The sequence below is a fragment of the Physeter macrocephalus genome, chromosome 3 (genome assembly GCF_002837175.3).
Source record: "Physeter macrocephalus isolate SW-GA chromosome 3, ASM283717v5, whole genome shotgun sequence".
NCBI lineage: Eukaryota > Metazoa > Chordata > Mammalia > Artiodactyla > Physeteridae > Physeter > Physeter macrocephalus.
In genome coordinates, this window is record NC_041216.1 from 3,179,643 (window position 1) to 3,201,274 (window position 21,632).

The window sequence follows — 21,632 nt, forward strand, 5'->3', positions numbered from 1 at the left end:
ATTTATTATACCCTTCAAGTAATATACCATTTTGCATATAGTGAAGAATCTTTAACAACAGTATACTCCCATTTTTTCCCTCCTGAACTTTGTGCTATTTTAGCACACATTTCACTTTTATATATGTTATAAAAGTTATATGTTATATGTTATAAACATCATACTACATTTTTTTCTTCTTTTGTTTAAACCAGGGATTGGAAAACTTTTTCTATAAAGAGACAGTCAATATTTTAGGCTTTGTGTGCCATATGGTCTCTATTACAATTTACCACTACCACTGTAGCTCAAAACAGCCATAGATAATACATGAATGAATAAGCATGACTGTGTTCCAATAGCACTTTATTTTAAAAATAGCAAGAAGGATTTGATCTGTCTTAGTCCATTTGGGCTGCTATAACAAAATACCAAAGACTCAGCTTATAAACAACAGAAATTTATTTCTCACAGTTTTGGAGTCTGAAAGTCTGAGGTCAGGGTGCCAGCATTGTCAGGTGAAGACCCTTTCCAGGTCATAGACTTCTGGTTGTTATCTTCACATGACAGAAGGGGTTACAGATCTTTCTGGAGCCCCTTTTATAATGTACTAATTCCATTCATGAGGGTTCCACCCTCATGACCTAAGCACCTCCCAAAGACCCCACCTGCTAATACCATCACCTTTGGGCATTAGGATCTCAACATGTGAATTTTGGGGGAGACACAGATATTCAGACCATAGCATGGTCTGTGGGCTGCCGTTTGCTAATCTCTGGTTTAAATAATCAATTATCTTTTTAAAGATCTTACTGGCGTTCTTCATTCCTTTATGTAGCTTCATATATTCCTCTGGTATAATTTTCCTTCTGCCTGAAGGACTTACTTTAACATTTCTTGACATGTAGATCTGTTGATGTTAAATTCTTGCAGCTTTTGTATGTCTGAAATATTCTTAATTTCACCTTCATTTGTAAAAGATATTTTTCTGGGTTTAGAAGTCTAAGTTAACAGTATTTTCCTTTTGTCTTTTAATAATGTTGCTGCACTCTTTTCATACATGTGTTGTTTCCAACAAGAAATCTGCTGACATTCTTGTCTTTATTCCTGTTTACATGAAACTTGTATACTATACTTGGTATAGTTTTCTTCATGTTTCTTGTACTTGGGATTCATTAAACTTCTTGGCTCTATAGCTTTATAGTTTTCATCAAATAAAGAAAAACTTTGCCCATTATTCTTCAAATATCTGCACCCTCCAACATTTGAGGGATCCATTCATTTGTGATTTAGGACTCCTGATGCTTTCCTCTCCTCTCCTTCTCCTCTTCCTCCTTTCCCTTCTCTACCTCTTCCTTCTCTTTCCCCTCCTACACATTCTCTTTCTGTGATTCATTTTGGAGAGTTTCTATCACTATGTCATCAAGTTACTAGTCTTCTCTTCTGCATTGTTTAATTGGCCATTTATCTCAACCAGTGTATTTATCATGTTATACATTTTAGTTTTTAATTCTAGAAGTACAATTTGGGACTTTAAAAAATATCTTCCATGTCTCTAGTTAACGTTTTAACATATGGAATACCATGATAATATCTGTTTTAATTTCCTTTACTGCTAACTTTAACATTTATGTCAGCTCTGGGTGGATTTTTGTTGAGTGATTTTTCTCCTCATTATGGGTTATATTTCCTTGTTTGTTTGCATGTGTGACTAGATGCCAGATATGGATTTTTACCTTGCTGGGTTCTAGAGATCTTTATATCCCTATAAATTTTCATGAGTTTTGTTCTGGATGCAGTTATGTTACTTTGAAATAGTTTGATACTTTTGGGTCCTGCTTTTATGATCTATTAGGTTGGTCTAAAGTAGTTCTCAGTTTAGAGATCACTATGCCCCACTACCAGACTCTTTTTGGGTATTCTACTCAACCCCCCATGATTTACAAAGTCTTCCAAACTGCCCATGTAAGGTCAGGCACTGTTCCTTCTAATCCTTTTGGGTGGATTTTTCCACAGTCTCAGGTAGTTTCCTCACATGCATATGTTGATCTGTACTTAGCTAAATAATCTAAGTATTTTCAGATCTCCAAAGTTCTCTCTCTGAACTATTCTTTCCTCACTAGTAGTCTGTTCTCCAATTGCTGTGGTCTTTCTGGACTTACAGCTTCATTTCTTCAACTTAGGATGTTGGGAGGAGTCCAGGGGGCTCTGTCTGTTTTCTTTCTCCCTGCATTGAACTCTGTCAAGAGAGTGGGGTAATTGTAGCCTTTACCTTATTTATTTCCCATCTCTCATGGAGCACTGTTCTTATTTGCCTGATTTCCAGTATCTTGAAAACCATCTTTTCAGACATTTTGTCCATTTTTTGGTTGTTTCAGGGGGAGGGTAAATTGGTCCCACTCTAGACTTTCAGTGACACGTATTCCAGAGTGCCAACCAGCCAAGGCAGTAGGTATCAGACACTGTAGTGGTTAAAATTTTAAGTGTCTTAAGGGCACCTAGTAAATAAATTTCTTTTCTTTGCTCATATGTAGAATAAATAAGAGACAGCTGTGGAGTCACAGAGATGGCGACTATGAGATCTGCTTCTTTCTTATAAAAGTTGGAGAAAGTAGCTAAGGTTTGCAGTCAGCTCACTAATATTTTACCTTGATTTAGATAGACTTATGTAGTCACAGGTATCATGAACAAACACAAGCCAACCCCAGAGGCCAGCCCAGATAAATCTGCAGCCTGAAGGGGCAATGAAAGTTTCCCCAAGGCAGGTAGGGAAATGCCAAAAGGAAAGAGAAGAAGGAGCTGGGTGAAGCTCTATCTCCCAAATTCTACAGATAAGTCACTCCTCCTCCCCTGGGGACACCTAGTGTGGACTTTGAAAGAGGCTTGGGATGTCACTATAAGAAAGGTCCCTACCTGTGGGGACCTCCTCCTCCCTGGAGGAGTAATCTTGTCCTAACTTAACACTGAAGTTCTCAAAGCTATTCAATTCAAAGACACATACAAGGATGTCCCCAGTGTGAAGTTGGGGCTCAGACCCTACTTCAACAATGCTACTTGCTGGAGCATCCACCCTGCATCAGTGCAGTAGTTAGTAAAGTATTTGGGAAACATCCTTCCAGCCTGGAGACCTACAGTCCTGTGATACCTCACTTGCTGTCTGTCATCCATCCATTGTTGATTTCAGATCATAAGAGCATTAAAACACATTCCTCCTCCCAACTGCTTGGTAATCCAATCTAAGCAGAGGGCTTTAAAAGCTCAATAACAATAAACCCCCATTCATTTCACCTCAGTTAACTGGGAATCAACCAGAAGGCTGATAAGGGCTAGGCTGAAATTTACCTTTGCTTTGAAAAGGCTTTCTTCTTACAGAAATCTTACAGATTCATATATCACTCATGAATATAGATGCAAAAATTCTCAACAAAATACTAGCAAATACAGGGAGATCACCTCTGTGCTTTGTGACCATGAGAGGGGTGGGATAGGGAGGGTGGGAGGGAGGGAGACGCAAGAGGGAAGAGATATGGGAACATATGTATATGTATAACTGATTCACTTTGTTGTAAAGGAGAAACTAACACACTATTGTAAAACAGTTATACTCCAATAAAGATGTTTAAAAAAAAAAAAAAAAAAAAAGAACTGCACAGAGGATGTGCAGCTCGAGAGGTCAGAGGGGACCCGCTGCTGAGCACCCCCCTCGGGCCAGGCGCATGGACGCCCAGGCACCGCGGCCCTCGGAGGTGCTCTACGAAGGCAGAACCTGTCCGGATCACCAGGGCTGAAGAGAAGGGTGGGGGAACTTGGCCAGGCTTACTCCCCAGAGAGAAGCCTCCGGGCACTGGGCAGCCAACACCGGGCGTGAAGGCCACCCTCCGTGCAGTCTCGGCTTCAGCCCTCGGCCCTGCTACTGCCCTGTCTCCACAGCCAGGGTGGTAGGCTGGTCGGGCTCTGCAGCCCCTGGAGAGCCATCCTAGGGGGCGGGGGGGGTCCCTTTTCTAGAAAGGTTATGCAAGCAGCCAGCACTTCACAACCGGTCAGCGGAGGCCCTCTCCAAGCAGGGGTGGGCACAGCTGACCCTGTGAGGCTTTGAAAACTGCCCGCTGTTGTAGGGAGCTGCTGTCACCAACAGGCGTAAGAGCCCTCAGTTTGGGGAGTGGCTTTTATGAAAATGACTGAAGACTGTCTGATGTGACCACCAGATGAGAGAAGGGGTTAGAATTCACCCAGTCAGCCACATTCAAAGCACCCAAACAAGTATGAAGGCCTCTGTAAGTGAAGACATTGTAACTCAGCCCGTGAGAAACACTGACAGAGGCAGCTGGGTTGCCCTGGGTCAGGAAGCGGTGTTCCCACACAGGCTTCGGGGCCTCAGCCATGATGGTGGCCTTGGACCAGTGCATGGAGGGACAAGAGGGAGCCCGCTTCCCTTCCGGGTCCCTCTGTTGGAGGGGCTGCGCCAAATGGTGAGAAACATTTTTCTCCCAACCCCCCCTTTCTCAAATGAAAACCAGCAAAGCCTGCCGACCGTTGACCAACAGCCGGCCTGAGCCCTGAGCCTCGGCCTCAGACACACTTTGCAGAGGAGCTGGCTCACGGGCAGGTGGTCCCAATGTTGCAATCGTGCCACGAGGAGCATGCATTCAGTATCTCGAATTTCACTGTGGAGGAAAAACCAGTGAGGCCGATGACCTGCACTCAGAAGGCCTGGGAGCAGGAGGGCTGGCGGGGGGCGGACGGGGAGAAGAGGCAGTCCTGCCGCTGCCGGTCCGCGCCCGGCGCAGGGGCGGGCCTGCGTCATAAATAATCCATCTGTCCCCCTTTCGCGAGGTCGAGCAGCACGCTTGCGCCATGCTTCTTTGGACCGCTACATGCTGAGAACCTAAATTTGAAGCCTCTTCGGAAAATTCTGGTTCCTATTAAAAAGAAAGGCTCCTCTCTTAGCTTTTAAACAATCAGATCACCCACCTCAGGCTGCTGCTCCCCAGGACAGCCCAGCACTGACGGCTCAGGGGACGCACACAGGCCGGCCCCGCACTCAGACGGCGCCCGTCCGGCTGCGACACAAGCATTCCAAACAAAGTGTGTCTCTTGCTCTGCGTTATTTATTTCTTAAGTTAGAGTATACACCGAGTCCAGCCAGGATATAATGCGCACGCAGCTCTGCCTGTCGTTACACCACATTAAGAAAATAGCTTTTCATATTGCATTTCAACCGTAGTAACACCATTCTGGAAGGAAAAAGTCCCCTTGAGCAAAGCCGTAAAGTCCCCTCGAGCAAAACCCCATATGAGAGGGGTTTGGAGGCAGTTTCCCCAAAAGATTCTTTGTTAAGTGACCCCTTGATGCAAGGAGTGATTCCCGAGAAGAGAAGCGCGGCTTCTAAAGAGGATGCGGATTCTAAACTCAGACTTCGGAGAGACAGACAGAGTTCTCGCCGTTCTGTGTGACGCCAAACTGACCATCCTTTTGGACAACGAGTCCCCCGGCGTAGGGCAGAGCCGACCCCGTTTCTGGTTTCACCGCTCTTGCTCAAGCAGTGCCCTCGGGTTCCGGCACTGGGCAGTGAGTGCCCGCCGGACTCGCCCCTCTCAGCCCGCACAGGCCGCACGGCCCACCTTTTATAATGGCCTCGGCATCGGGGGAAGGAACAGCTACACGCTCGAAGCCACAGTGACGCAAGGTGGCTGGAGAAGCGCGGTGCGATGGGCTTCCCTGGCGCCCAGCCATCACCCGCTCCGCCTGGATGTCCTGCTTCTCGCCCGAGGCTGGAGGACCACAAAGGAGAGTGTGGGACACCAGTCAGCACACCGTGAGGGAGCCGGTACACATGGCGGGACATGCAAGTCACAAATACCTTCCCTCAAAATAAAATAATCTTAATAAAAACATAATTTAAAGGAAGTGTCAAAAACTGAATGTAAAATCAAAGCTGTAAACTCCTGAAGTCCAAAGGCTCTCTTCAAGAATCATCCCTGTTTAAAAAAAAAAAAAATTGAGCAATTATATGATGTATGTTAAAGTAGAGAAGTTAGGACTTGTAGTCAGCTGCTATGGTAAACTATGCCTGGTTTTTATCGAGGACCAGTCGTAGTAGGAGCCTAACATGAATGAGAAGCTAAATTTCTGATTCCTATGGAATTATACATTTTTAAGATCTTACATGGACTCCACCTCTGCCCCAATACAAGCGTTCTTTTCCACAGCACCAGGCTCTTAATAGTGCCACTGACAGGGAATACATGCTCCAGGGGAGGCAGTTAGAAATTCCATATCATTGACCAAATATCTACCCCTTTACTGTTAGAAAGTTTCCTTTCTCTCCACGGCAGTTACTTAGACTATCAAACTGCCTACAGCAAACTACCTGGTGAAGATTAATGAGTACATCAGTGCTAAATACTGACCTGGCAGAGTAGGCAACCAATGCCCTCCTCCTGATTTAGACCTACTTCTCATGTCGCCCACCCGACTAAGCTTATCACAGGCCAGGCAGCTAATGAGCCAAGGCCGAGGGGCACGGCCATGGGACCGTGAGAGCAGACCTGCGAGTGAAGAGGCCCCCTGGTGGAGAAGGCAAGGTGTGCAGGATTCGGGGAGGTCACCTGCCCGTGCCTGAGGCGGGAGCTCATCTTACCTGTGGGGGGACCCCCACATCCCTGGTTCTCCCTTGGACCCCACAAAGTTCCGGCTGATGCCCCAGCCCCCTTCTGAGCGTATATTTCTGCCGACAGTTCGCTCAGTTATCTTAATGGGAATTTATACAATTCTCGGCAGTCGCCCACAGCTACTGCACTTTATTATAAACTTACATGGTCACAAAAGACAAACATTCCAAGTTTGTTCAATAACTGCTCCGATTTTAACGGATTTGAAGAATAAGCAGCAATCAACACATAAGTGTTGTATGTATTGGTTTTAAAGCACTTCCTGGGGCTTCCTTGGTGGCACAGTGGTTAAGAATCCGCCTGCCAGGCTTCCCTGGTGGCGCAGTGCTGATGCAGGGGACACGGGTTCGTGCCCCGGTCCGGGAAGATCCCACATGCCGCGGAGTGGCTATGCCCGTGAGCCATGGCCGCTGAGCCTGCGCGTCCGGAGCCTGTGCTCCGCAACGGGAGAGGCCACAACAGTGAGAGGCCCGCGTACTGCAAAAAAAAAAAAAAAAAGAATCCACCTGCCAATGCAGGGGGCATGCATTTGATCCCTGGTCCGGGAAGATCCCGCATGCTGCAGAGCAACTAAGCCCGTGCGCCACAACTACTGAGCCTGCATGCCGCAACTACTGAAGCCCACGCGCCTAGAGCCCATGCTCTGCAAGAAGAGAAGCCACCGCGATGAGAAGCCCGCGCACCACAACGAAGAGTAGCCCCCGCTCGCCGCAACTAGAGAAAGCCCGTGCGCAGCAACAAAGACCCAATGCAGCCAAAAAAAAACAAAAAATAAAACTATTTTTAAAAATAAAGCACTTCCTGGTGCAAGCTTGAGGGTCTGCAGAAGTGACACTATGTTTTCATACCTGTCACCTCCTTCAAGATCTCCAAGTTTACAGCTACATGAAATAACATGGCTCTAAGAATCCAGTTCCCCCAGATTTGGTCAGATTGGCACCTGAATGTAGCAATCGGCAAGGAGCCAATTGCCCCGTGCCTGGTGTCCCCCTGCTGAAGTCCCCAAAGCAGGGTGGGTGGGTAAATGTACTATAACTGGGATGGGGGGGGGGGGGTCTCACCCATTTGATGCCCACGCTGACCTGACCACTTACATCCTCTGGCAGATGAAAATTTTCAACACTAAACTTTCATGATATCCTTACAATTCTACTGTTATCACCATTGAAAACAAAACAAAACTAAAGCTTAAAAATAACAAAGACCCAACGCAGCCAAAAAAAAACAAAAAATAAAACTATTTTTAAAAATAAAGCACTTCCTGGTGCAAGCTTGAGGGTCTGCAGAAGTGACACTATGTTTTCATACCTGTCACCTCCTTCAAGATCTCCAAGTTTACAGCTACATGAAATAACATGGCTCTAAGAATCCAGTTCCCCCAGATTTGGTCAGATTGGCACCTGAATGTAGCAATCGGCAAGGAGCCAATTGCCCCGTGCCTGGTGTCCCCCTGCTGAAGTCCCCAAAGCAGGGTGGGTGGGTAAATGTACTATAACTGGGATGGGGGGGGGGGTCTCACCCATTTGATGCCCACGCTGACCTGACCACTTACATCCTCTGGCAGATGAAAATTTTCAACACTAAACTTTCATGATATCCTTACAATTCTACTGTTATCACCATTGAAAACAAAACAAAACTAAAGCTTAAAAATATCACTTACATTACCATCAGTCATGATTTATTGATGGAAACTTCAGTTCAGTGATTTCAGAGTCAGGGGAGCTGCTTCCACTTCTGTCACTGTAGGTGTCCCTGTAGAATTCAGATGGTTTTTCATCAGCTCCCACCAAACACTCGCTTTACTTCCCTCATTCTATAGCCACCACTACCACAGGGATGCTTGTCTGCACACAGCAGAAATCAGAGACGTTAGCAGAAAGCAGAAAGCTGCAGAGGGGTTTTCTTCTTCTTGTCACACAAGATACACATTCGCTTTATACTTCAGTCATGATGCCCTAACCACCAAGACAGGGTAACTGACTGGTTCCAGATAAAGGTAGCAGTAGGGCATGGCTGTGGCCGACACCCCGATGAAAAAACACAGTTCCCCATTGACCACAGGGTCCCAGATGTGATCGTGGCGCCAGATGCTGCAGAGGGGGAGACCTGGCCACTATGCCGGGTGGCTGGGGAAGGCCAGGGGTGGCACAGAAGCAGCCTGAGAAAACCCCAGAGAAGGAGACGATGCTTGCGTGTCAGCATGAGAAGAAGTGCCCCAGCAAGGCTCCCCGTTCCTGTGGTTTTGCTCATCACTGATGGCGTGATGATGGCCCGCTGGAAGGAATCAGTGACCACTCGAGGGACTAAGGCAGCGTAACCCCACCTGGGCGAGAGCCTGCAGCCTTTCTGGAGGTAATGTGGGAGCCTCCCCACGGACGCCAGGAGGAGGCCAAAGTACGGTGGGGAAGGCTTGATAGGTCTGGACAGGAACTCAGGGTGATACTGAACTCCAACGAAAAAGGGATGATCTGAAACAGAAATGCAAAAGAACCAGCTTCACTGTGTGTCTGCGTAACATGTGATAGATGGGAAAAAATCTTGTTAAATGCTCCACATTCCTGCAGACCCTAAAATGATTTGAAAACAACTTCTTATTGGGAGCCTGGGTAAAGGCAACCCCAAAGCACGGGAGAACCGATGCTCTCCCACCTGCATACTGTCACCCTGCGGCCAAAGGCGCCTCCTCTCCAGGTTCCTGCCACCCTTCCCCTCGCCACCCCCCAGCCCCGCCAGTTCCCTGACTTGCACGGGATTGAGTCCTGCAGGTCACGTGAGATTAGACTTGAGTACCAAGTCCAAGCTCTCATTCTGGAGAACAAGGACCTGAAGCCAGAGGTCAAATGGCAAGGCCGCAGCGCAAGGGTGAGCCTCCCAGGGCTCCAGAACCTCGCTCACCAAGACCCCTCCCCGCTCCCCAGACAGCACCACTGCCTGATTAGGTCAAGGAGAACAACTTATATTGCTGTGTTTTCCCCACTAAACACAACGGCCCAAGCGATCACCTTCCAACTCCACAATTTCCATTCTCTCTCCTTCAACATCTTGGCCAACAAACTTCAAGCCTTGCTCCTCCAAACACTTTTTCAAGACTGGATTCACCTGTCGAAGCATGAAGACCAATTTTGCTGGGCTCTCAGTTGACTGTGTTTCCAGCATAACAGAAAGGAGAAAATGTGAAAGGTCACAAAGCTCAAATCCTCACCTCAAATCTGTGGCGGTGCCTCTCTTCCAGGTAATCTGCATCTCCGTAGAGTTTCCCTGGCAAAAGAAGCAGGCTGGTGTAAAGGATTCCGATTTCACAAAGGAGGCTATTCACAACCACATCCTGCTTCCCCGGGTTGCTTATTATCACCTACACGGCCAGGCCCTTTGAAGGTTATTTCTATGACTCTCCTACCGACCCCACCGCCTGCTCTAGCACCACAGTTCAGACTAATTCTACGGCCTTGACTCTTTGCAACCAAGGAAAACTAACAGAAACAGACTTTCACCGCCACCTCTCACACGTGACTACAGAGGCACAAAGTGCTCTGGCGGCACCCAAAGCCGCCCGGCACCTGCTGTGCCCGGGGACCCAGCGCGGCACGTGCCAGTGGGTGTCTTCCCTGAGCCAAGTGAGACCCCCAAACCACAGGACGTTAGAGCCGGGGGACTGGACGACCACCTACTCAAGTGACGCAAACTACGGTGCCTCCAAACCCCAGATAGATGCACGGGTGCCCTGCCAACAATGACAGTTTTCCCAGTGGGAAGAAAAGAAAATCCAATCGAGTTCTTTTAAATATTTTCCTCCTCAAATTTCCCCTACATCTTTAGCATGTATTAGTACTTGTAGAATAAAATCTATTTAGGTTGAACCGGATGAAACTGCCATTTTTGTGGGACAAGTCACCCAGATCAGCAGTTTCATCTGGTTCGACCGAATAGGATAGGAAAGTTAAGATGGCGGTGGACTTCACCTAACCGTTGCCTCATTCTGCTGGGTGGTCCACACCCAAAGTCCCCCAGGTCCCCAGCTCTATTGCCTGTGACCTTTCTAAGAGCCACAGTGCTTTCTTTGGCTATTACAGTGCATCCTAAGGAGTGTCACCAGGAGAGGAGAAAAGAACTTCAAAAGTAAGAACAAAACCAAAAATGCCAGCCTGGCCATGGCACCAAGACGTGGGTCCTGGACATGCCAGCCACAGGCTGGGCCCATGGAAGGCAACTCTTACTCATGACAGAGTTCGTGGTCTGGAACAGGGTTCTCCTCTTGCCCAGCCTCATGGTTCCGCCCATCTGGCCAGGGTTGTGTTCTGGCATGTCTATGACCTGGAGACGTTCCAAAAACAAACATGTGCTACCAAACCCTGCTTCGGTTATGAGACAGACCGCCCACACTGAGCGAAGTGAGCCTGTGAGGAGGCCCAGCCTTTCCTTAGAAGTGATACTTGCAGAGGAAAATGCCTCCCAATGATCATTCTTAAACCTTTGTTGGGTAAGTGTTTAATCCTCAGCCCGTCCTCCTGAGCCGCAGGACCAGACACAGCTGCCCCCTCCCCTGGCCGTTCCTGCCCCGGCACTTTGGATCCTAAGTGCCTGTTCTAATAAAGACTAACACAGCAGTGTGGATACCAAACCAGACATGTGCGCACACGTTTCCTCCACTAGACTGACAGCTGCTCAGAGGAAAGGGATACTCATCTGGGGTTGGCTGTGAACCAGGAGAAGTTTGGTGAACATCAGTGGGACGCGGAGGCCGAGGCCCCCCAGCTGTGACAGCCTAGCCCACCGCCCGCTCCCCTGCTCCCCCGAGCATCTTCTGACCTGGGAGACCTTCTCTGTGCTCCCCTGCCTCCCCAGGGTCCCACGCTTCAAAACCTCTGCTCTTTTCTTCCTGAAGTCTGAGTATCAGCAAAGTTCAATTTCGGGTCAATAAACACATACTAATGCTGTTCAAGTGCGCTGAGGTCAAGAGTCTTGTCCACCTTGTTTATCACAAGGTCCTCAGTATCAAGAACAGGCCTGTCATGCCTGGGCTGGGGATTCAAAGATGAATAAAGGCATTGTCTGTCCCCCACGAGCCACATTCCTCTGATGGGAGACATAACTGGAGGAATGCCAGCCTCCTAGGGCTCAGGCCTACGTCAAACAATCAGTACTAAATTCCAGCAGTTCTTTAAAAAAACACCCATCTCCGAGGGTTGTTGGGGATTAAGTGAATTAATATATACAAAGCAGTGAGCACAGTGCCCGGTACATAGTAAGTGCCTACCTAAGTGTTCCATGTCAGTATTGTTCTAAAGCGCTCCTGGGAGGTAAGAGGGCAGGGGTGGAGAATTACTTTAATCAGGCTGCGGTGGCACCTGTCTTAAAAACTTTCTGTGGCAGACTGGAAGAGTAGTGAGAAATTACACGATGAAAAATAAAAGTTCTCCCTATCTGGGACATCTGAAAGTGCAGGACCTCAGGGTTCTTTGGAATGAACCCAGCCGTCTCATTTCCCACCTCCAACCCACAACCACTTTCATAAACGCCCCTTCCACACCCTTCCAGATGCTCCAGACACTGGACTCACCACAGGATGATTGGTGTTAGGGTCAAACTCTGTAGAATTGGCATCTGAGAAACCAAAATACCTTTGTTATAAAAATAGTTACAACAAAACTGATTTTTTAAAAGTTTCATTCCTAAGCTCTAAATCACAATTTCCCTCCTCAGTTTAAAGTTATTCAGTGGTCAGAACCAAAACCAGGGATAACATTTTTAAGATGTAAGATACTCAACACACAAACATAGGTGAATTTTTTCCCATTAAACCTGTAACTCTCTGGGAAGTGAAGCTGTACAAAATGGGGAAATCAGAAAATCAAAACCGATGGCATAACCTAATAATCCTTACTTAGATAGCGCATCCTTTTGACGGCTCTTATATTGTTGTCTCAATTTTTTCACTTTTTGTCTCAGACTATATCTCTCCTCAATGGGCAAATACCGTTTCTTCATTTCTTTCATCCTCAGCATCTTATACACTGCACTACCCAACTGCCCCACTCAAGAGCTAAATCAAAAATTAACCTTTCTATCCTTTACTGAATTTACCGACTAACCGTAAGGGAAACCCCTGAAGACTAAAAGGGAAAGAACCAAGTCCCTGGCACTGCGAGTCTGCTTGCTCTTTCCGTGCGACACGCGAGACATCGTTCCCCTCTGGGGCCTACACGAGGGCCAGGCCTCAGATGAGAGTCAGCTCATCACCAGGTCACTCATCCACCCGGGGACCCCAGTGGGTGGAGCAGCAGGAGATCATGGCTGTGAAGGGGTCCAGGGTGCCCGAGGGCCACCTCTAGGGTGGCGGGTGGTAGGACAGTGCCTGCCAGGAGCTCAGAAGCCAGCACCAGGGAGCATGATGCCTACAGAACTGAGCCACCGTCCCCCCTTGGGGTTACTGTGAAAACTGTGACGCGAACCCAGCCCTAACGGTCAGCTGGGCACAGGGAACCATACTGGTAAAGTTGGGCGGTCTTTCTATTCCTCGGGTTGCTCCGCTGAGTTTTCTTAGAGCTCATAAGGGTCCTGCAGCAGGCCCTGCCCTTGGCGGCCCCGATGGGGCCACTGTACCCCAGGGCTCACGCCGTGTATGGCCCGCTGCCCCACTGGCTGGGCTCGGCCGTGGGACACGAGCAAGCTCAGTAAGAGCCTGCACAGCAAGCCTGTCATTTCAGGAGCCAGGCAGTCGCCACGCTGTGAGAAAGCTCAGCTGAATTAGTGAACGATGAGACCGAACCCCTGTCCCCGCTGGACAGGAGGAACTCAGACACACCATGTGGAGCAGAAAACCACACAGCCAGTCCGCTCAACCCACAGAGTGCTGAGAAATAGGAAACCACTGAGTTCTCAGTCTGGACGCAGTAGTATAATCCGTGAGGCATGGGGCCAATATTAGTGAGTATTCCCCAAGTGCCAGGCACTGTGCTGGGACTATTTATAGGCATTATTTCATTCAACTCCTACAACCATGCGAAGCAGGTACCACTATGACCCCCATCTTACAGAAGAAACAGAGGTCCAGAAAGACTAAGTAAGTAATTTGCCTAAAATCACCCATCCTGAGTGATAAAGTCAAAATCTGAGCCCAGGTCCGACCAGCTCCAGCGCCCAAGTTCATAATAACCACACAGCCTCACACCAGCCAGAGTTAGTTTTCTCGCCGGACACCAGCTCAGGGACGGTGGCCGTGATGACAGGAGTGCGGGCCTCTCCAGAGCAGCAGGTGCAGGGGCGGAGCCAGGCGACTTGCTCAGCCGTGTTCCCTCCTCCGGTGGTTGGCGGTTCCCTTAGAGGACAGCGTTTTCCCTCAATAAATTCAGCAGCTCCCCTAGCTGCATCTGCGAGGTACTGAGAAACCAGGCCTGGCCTCCATGGCTCCCCATCACCCAACAGCTGCCAGAAACATTTAAGTGAGAATTTAATAAATTTTTAAGTAGACACTTACTTACCTTGCCATCCCAGCACATTTCTTGAAAATTCAACCACTGCCAACTGCATTCCTAAGCACACGCCTTGCAGGTGGAGGGGAAAAACAAATGAAACTCCATTGAAAAGTCAGTTCCCACACTTCCAACCCGCCTATGTGGACTTTGTGTCCTGATTGTTCCCAGAATTCCAATTACAAACTCTCGTAATTCCCTGCTATAAACATGCAACCCCCTGCTATGTTTCATCTGTACCAGATTTCAAAAACGGGGTCTAAGAGTATATGATGATTCCAGGTTTTAGAAGTCATGCGATTTTAGAAATAAATAATATTCTCTTCAGTACTTTAAAATTCAAGTCTTCTTACCCTCTCTCATTAAGTTCCCAGTTACAATTGGTCATGTTGAAAATGAGTAAAATTTACAGCAGCAGGAAGCATCCAAAATCATTCTGCCCAATTAGACAGCTGGTGTTCCAAATAAGCATATAAAACCCAGTCTTACATGTCCTGCCAAACAGCTGGGTTCAGTAAATGGACAAGATTTCTTAATTGCTATTTCATTCTCTCAAAATTCCATGACAGCCACATGGAGCTCGAGCTTAAATTTTTCCTTTTAAAGACCAGTTTGAATTTCTCAAAAAAACAGAACCAAAAAGGCTTATACTTGAGTTGCTATCTGGAAAGATGGCATCTATGTTTGGTTTCGATGATCTCCGTTTTATTTACAGGCTCCCACGGGGCACCTTTTCTTGTCTTTCCTACTCCTTACCCAAAAAAGGCTTCTTCTGTTTCCGAGCCCAGGAGATCGCTTGGATTTTTCCTTCAGTCCCTCGGACACCAAATCCTCCCGGAACCAGCACGCCACTGTGCAAGAGAGCATACCACGAGCACCCCTTTCCAGTCCAGCTCGCAATAACCCTCCAAGGAGTCACTTCCAAGACACTGGTGCCATGAAGTCACTCCACACACACACACCTGGCTGCTGGGGCTAGGACTGTGATTTCAACACTGCCAATGAGCTGTGTAGAAACACTATGGACTTAGAAAATGCACACAAAACCATCCACTTTTTTTACTAACATCAGAAAATGCTCATAGCCAGTTAAGAAAAAAAAAAAAAGATGTTGTACCTAATTGTGATACCACCTCTGCACAATATCTGTCCCAGGCAGGGATTCTTTCCTTAAGTATGCAATTTTTTTTACCTCTTGGCTTGAAGTGCTCCCCTGAGTAGGAAGGGGGCCTTTGCTGGTCATTTCGGCGTGCCACACTGACCATGGCTGTATGGCTCCATAAGATTCAACCATTCTAGTGAACTAGATGTTCAGGCTGATTTTTTACTATTGTAGACAAGAGCTGCCCAAAACGAACTATTTATGAGACTCGACTGACGGGTACTCAGCAAATGTTCTCGACGAAACATCTTTAAATAAGCCTTATCCACAGATGCATTCAGTAAACATTATCAATAAAATGAGAACTAGTTTTCTTCACATTTAATGAAACTGATAAGCTATATTTTTGTGCGGCTTCAGTCATCAAGTATGTATGCAGTCCTTTCAACAATTAAAAGACATTTAGGGCTTCCCTGGTGGTGCAGTGGTTGAGAGTCCACCTGACGATGCAGCGGACACGGGTTCGTGCCCTGGTCCGGGAGGATCCCACATGCCGCGGAGCGGCTGGGCTATGTATGCAGTCCTTTCAACAATTAAAAGACATTTAGGGCTTCCCTGATGGTGCAGTGGTTGAGAGTCCACCTGACGATGCAGCGGACACGGGTTCGTGCCCCGGTCCGGGAGGATCCCACATGCCGCGGAGCGGCTGGGCCCATGAGCCATGACCGCTGAGCCTGCACGTCCGGAGCCTGTGCTCCGCAACGGGAGGGGCCACAACAGTGAGAGGCCCGTGTACCACAAAAAAAAAAAAAAAAAAAAAACATTTAAACAAGCCGATTACCTACCACCAGCACAAGAAAGCACAGCACTTGGTTCATTAAAACAAACCCCAAACCCCTGGAAACCAAAGGTAGCAAGTTCTGCTTACTGAGCACTGCATAGCTTCTGCCAGGCCTCATGGTAGCGCACGGGCTCCTCCTGCAAGGTGCTCGGCTCCAAGTCCGTGGAATCTATGTACTGGGAGCGGTCAGAGCAGAGAGAAAAGCAGCAGCCTCGTGACTCCTGAGCACTCATGATTTCTAAACAATATTACCAACACTCCATCTTTCTTAATTTTAAAATAAAGTTTAAAAACCACCTTAATGTATTTACACTTACTAATCTTTTTTAAATAAACTTTAAGATCTTTCTTATATTTTAAAATATGAGTTTCCTTCCTGAATCATTTAATTCCCAACTCTGGCTGTCCATCCGCTCTACACTCAGTCCGCTAGCGCAGACCCGGAAGTATCCTCTCTGTTCAAGATGTCTCCCCCCGGGGCTTCCCTGGTGGCACAGTGGTTGAGAGTCCGCCTGCCGATGCAGGGGACGCGGGTTCGTGCCCCGGCCCGGGAAGATCCCACATGCCGCGGAGCGGCTGGGCCCGTGAGCTATGGCCGCTGAGCCTGCGCGTCCGGAGCCTGTGCTCCGCAACGGGAGAGGCCACAAGTGAGAGGCCCGCATACCACAAAAAAAAAAACGATGTCTCCCCCAGTCCATCTTCCCCCAGGTCACTTCTCGTTTTTCTCAACTGTGTTGAAGTATAATTTACACACAATGAAACACAAGCATTTTAAGTGTGCACTTCATGAGTTTTGTCCCACACGCACACAAAGGTATGACCACCATTTCGATCAAGATCTAGAAAGTTCCTGTCACCCCCCCAGTTCCCTCTGCCCCCTGCAAACACCATCCTCCCTGCTTCCTGCCCCAGACAATCTTGGCTCTGCTTTCATCACTGCAGGTTTTAGCTCCCCTAGAACTTCAGACAAATGGAACCATGCAGTGTGTAGCCTTCTGTGTCTGCCGCCTTCAGCTCCGTGCAGTGTCTCTGAGATTCACCCGTGTTGTTGTGTATCACCACGGAGTTTATTCCTTTTTACTGCTGGGTGCTTTTCTACTGTAGGAATACACCACACGACATGTTTATCCACCGACTCGTCCTGGACTTTTGGGCTGTCCCCAGATTTTGGTTGTTATGACTAATTGGTCCATTTGTATAAAAATAGATTCTTTTGGTGGACATGTTTTCATTTCTCTCGAGTAAATATCTGGGAGTGGGATTGCTGGGTCACACACAGTAGGCGTGTGTTTACCTTCATATGAAACCGCCAGACTGTTTTCTCAAGCGGCTGCACCAGTTTACACTCCCACACCCTCACTGACATGCTCAGCCACTCAGGTGGGTGGGTGTTGGTATCTCACTGAGACTTAATTTGCATTTATCTCCCTGACAACTAAAGACGTTGAGCATCTTTTCGTGTATATCATGTGCATCTTCTATGAAGCGTCTGTTCAAATCTTCTGCCCACTTTCTTATTAGGTTGTTCATTTTTTTCCTGCTCCTTCCTAATACCCTGCGGTGACTTCCCTGAACCCCAGGGCAAAATCCAGGAGTGGCCCAGTTGAGGGGATTCATGACCAGGCCCTCGCCAGCCTGTCTCCAGACACCCTCCAATTCACACTTTTCCATCCACTGAGTTCCCTACCATTCCATACCTCCGAGTCCTTGGATAGGTACTCCCGCCTGTCGGGAATGCCCTTCCCTGCTGCCTTATCCATCTTCCCAACCTGCCCACAGGCCCCTCCTCACATGTCTTCCAGGGCAGGCTCGCCCCCTCTTCTGCCTGCTCCCTTCAAACCCGAGACCTCACTGACTCGGATTCCCCTCTCGGCCTCCACCATCTAACACATGATCGGCACAGGCTACCTCCAAGGAGATAAAATAAATGAATGATCGAAAGAACTAGCAAAAAAATAAGTCAGGGCAGGGTAATGAGACCCCACAATTCTTAAAACACGTATAACAGCTCATCCTCTCGGCACCTGTTCACCAGCATAAAGCAAGCTACATTTTCATGCCGAGAAGCCCCTGGAAAGTAGGAGGCCAACCCCAGTGCCAACAGCGGGGGCAGCTGCCCGGGGCCATCAGCTCTGCCCCCTCCACCCCAGTCAACATCCCTCAGCACTGAGCTCCAGCTTCACGTCTAATTTCCATCTCTTCCTGAAAAGCTCCATCTGGGAGCTACCTTGCTGGGAAAAAGGTATAAAGGGACAAGTGGTAGAGGTGACACATATGGTACTTCCTCCCTGCCAGGTACAGTTCTAAGCACTTTATATGAACTCATTCAATTCTTATATTAAGAGCCCTGTAACAACCCTTCTTAAAGATGGGAAAACTGAGGCCCAAAGAGGGCTAAGTAGCTTGCCCAGCGTCACAGACTCGGAGGCCTGGCCGCCTGGGTCTGGAACCCCTGCCCTGAACCTCGACACTCCACTGCCTCCAGCCTGACGTGCCAGCAGCTCAGCTTCTGCCTGGCACGTCCAGAGCAGAACACAGTGACTACCGTTCACCGGGCGCTGCCCGTGTTCCCGGCACTGGCTGGGTGACTGGACACTTGTTCCTGAGAAACCTCCCAGCTCCAGGGGTGGACACTGGCACAGGTGCCAGCAATTGTGCAGCATGCTTAGCCACCAGGACTCCCCATTTCCAGGGTCACCTGACATTCAGATCCAAGCATTCACTCTCTTGGCTTCTACTCTGACCACACATCTTCCCTTATCTCCTGAAAATGCTCGGCTGTTCTCTCCCAGCCAGGAGCCGACCACAAATCCTTTTGATTCCTAAAAAAGAAATTCTAAGCTCCAATAATATAAAGCAGGTGTGCACGCAGCACCGATGAGAGTAGAGACGGCCTCCCTGTACCTGTGCGACACCTCCTCACCTTGATTTCCAATTTGTGGTTTATGGCCAGTGCAGAATGCTCCAGAGCTTTAATGACAGAGGCGTACGAGTCTGAGAACTTGGTGTATTTGCCCACGAGGGCAATAGAGCAGGTCTCCAGCAGGCGATCATATCTATCACACAAAGGTCAAGAAACACCAAATCACTCAGAAAGTACATACTCCCGTGAGGTCAAAATCACCTTTTAAAGAGAAGAAAAACATGTCTGGGAAAAATATGATAGGAGCAACTACTGTCTGTGTCTATGTACTGAACAGTAAAGAGGAAGCAATTTTCAGATCAACATGGCAGGCTTTGTAAAGAAAGTAGGATTTTGGAACCTGTTACAAAGAGATGGCTTCAAAATCTGTTCCAGATTTGGTTTTCTTTTTTTTTTTTTTTTTTTTTTTTTTTTTTAAGTTAAAAAATTAACACAGACAATTCGCAAGAGTTAATGTGATGAAGGGAACAGTCAGATTATGGGGCATCCACACAATAGTCCATACTCATTAAAACTTTTCATTATAAAGTATAATTAGTAACACAAAAATAAAACTGTGCCATTTTTGTGGCTGCATAATGATATATAAGCAAATGGACACAAGACTGAAAGGGAAAATGTCAAAATGAAAATAAGTATCGCTGAGCAACGGCACGAGTGCTCCGTCTACAAATGCTTATTAGTGCCACATCCAGATGACTCAGCAGCTACGATACCAAACACCCAGTGCTCCGAGGCGCTGTGTGAAGATCTGTGATGTGCTGTGCAAGCATCACAGAGCGAGGAGGCAAGCAGAGTGGGGACAGCTCTCAAACTCATGAGCTTTGACAGTAGCAGTAAGAAAAGCCTGGACACCCTTGTCGATCCTTTTGTAGTATGGGGTGAGCAGCATGTTCCCAAACACAGCTCAGGTATTTGGGAGCAGCCAGGTGTGCTCCAGCCACATCCAGCCATCCATGTGGGCCTTGGATACCAGTGCTAGCCCGCCACAAGGAGGCCTGTTTGCATGGGAGACAAGGGTGATAGCTGTGTGAGCTGAACTCCCTGAGACCCAGGACCCAGGCCAGCTCTACTGGGACTTCCTCATCCATGATGCAGCTACATGAGGGCTAAGATCCTTTCTTTACACCCCTTACCATGAAGGCCTTTTCTAGTGTGAGTTGACAGCACAAGTAAGAAAGAGCTGAATTCCCTGAGCTCCTACAAAAAAGAGAAATAAGGTTCGAACTCCCAGCTCCTTATTATGAAGCAAACCTGTCAGCCATCTCTTTCCACTTCATTAGCATTTTCCGCGGCTGCCTCTCAATAGGAAGGTCAAGTCTCCGGAGAAAATAATCTACAACCCCCTGCTCTTCTAACAACAAGGGGACTCGGTAGATGGACGAGACATCGTGGACACAGATCACCTGTTTAAAAATGAGCAAAGGTTAGTTAATTAAAACAAACAAAAACTAACTGGGCTGACGGACTCCTACCAGCTCTTAGGACCTCGGGAAAACAACTGTTTTAAATTTGAAAACAAAGAACACGACAACATTCTATAAAATATAAATTACCAAACTGACTCAAGAAGAATAGAATACATAGTGGCTAATCTCCTATGAACATGGATGCAAAAATCCTTAAAAAAAAAAAAAAGTTCATAAACCAAACCACAAATTAGTTAAAAAAAAAAAAATCATGTCCAAGTAGGAACTGTCCCAAGAACAATGGTTCTCAAAATTGGCTGTCATTGGCATCACTTGGGAGAGCTTCTAAAAATTCAAAAGCCCATGCTGCACCCCACACCACTTACATTTAACAGTGGAATTCACTACATGAATAGATTAAAGTGGGGGGAAAAAAATCACCTCAATGGATGCAGATTTAATAAAAATTCAAAGTCAATTCATAATAACAATTCCTGGTAAATCAGGAGTGTTAGAGAAAATGTAAAAATATAAAAACCCCACAACAAACATCATTTGGTTTGATATTTAATATTAATGCTTAATATTTAAAGTCTGAAACAAGGCAAAACTGGTCACTAATCACTACTTCTATTCAACAGTGTACTAGAGATATTAGCTATTACAACTAGATAAGAAAAAAATGTACATGAATTGGAAAACAAGAAACTATTGCCACTAATTGCATATAATATAACTGCTCACCCATAAAAACCACGGGAATTTACAGGCAAACAATCAGAACTAACGGGGCTTCCCTGGTGGCACAGTGGTTAAGAATCCGCCTGCCAATGCAGGGGACACGGGTTTGAGCCCTGGTCCAGGAAGATCCCACATGCCGCAGAGCAACTAAGCCCGTGTGCTACAACTACTGACCCTGCGCTCTAGAGCCCGCGAGCCACAACTACTGAAGCCCGCGGGCCTAGAGCCCATGCTCCGCAACAAGAGAAGCCATCGCAGTGAGAAGCCTGCAGACCGTAACAAAGAGCAGCCCCCACTCGACGCAACTGGAGAAAGCTTGCACACAGCAACGAAGACCCAACACAGCCAAAAAAATTAAAAGTAAAAAAAAAATTTTTTTTAAATCATAACTAACAATTTTAGTAAGGTTGCTAAGCTTGAGATCAATGGGCAGAAGTCAGCAGGGTTTCCTATACACGGGTCTTATTTAATCAGGAAATATAATTTTTAAAAAT

At 47.3% G+C, this 21,632-nt stretch overlaps 1 protein-coding gene across 3 annotated transcripts in view; it reads right to left on the reverse strand.

Moving 5' to 3' along the window:
• Nucleotides 1-5,073: 5,073 nt before the first annotated feature.
• Nucleotides 5,074-21,632, reverse strand: part of CTPS1 (CTP synthase 1) — a 31,852-nt gene continuing 15,293 nt past the window's right edge. For 2 of the 3 annotated variants that reach the window (XM_024125402.3, XM_024125403.2), the window contains exons 8-19: nucleotides 20,243-20,394; nucleotides 18,989-19,121; nucleotides 16,153-16,241; nucleotides 14,879-14,973; nucleotides 14,132-14,194; nucleotides 12,211-12,254; nucleotides 10,868-10,964; nucleotides 9,856-9,911; nucleotides 9,656-9,752; nucleotides 8,977-9,121; nucleotides 8,314-8,405; nucleotides 5,074-5,957 (exon numbers count right to left, since the gene is read on the reverse strand). In XM_024125402.3, coding sequence (XP_023981170.1) covers nucleotides 8,321-8,405; nucleotides 8,977-9,121; nucleotides 9,656-9,752; nucleotides 9,856-9,911; nucleotides 10,868-10,964; nucleotides 12,211-12,254; nucleotides 14,132-14,194; nucleotides 14,879-14,973; nucleotides 16,153-16,241; nucleotides 18,989-19,121; nucleotides 20,243-20,394 — 1,056 coding nt within the window. In that variant the 3' untranslated portion in view covers nucleotides 5,074-5,957; nucleotides 8,314-8,320. The other variant, XM_024125405.3, reaches the window with a different exon arrangement.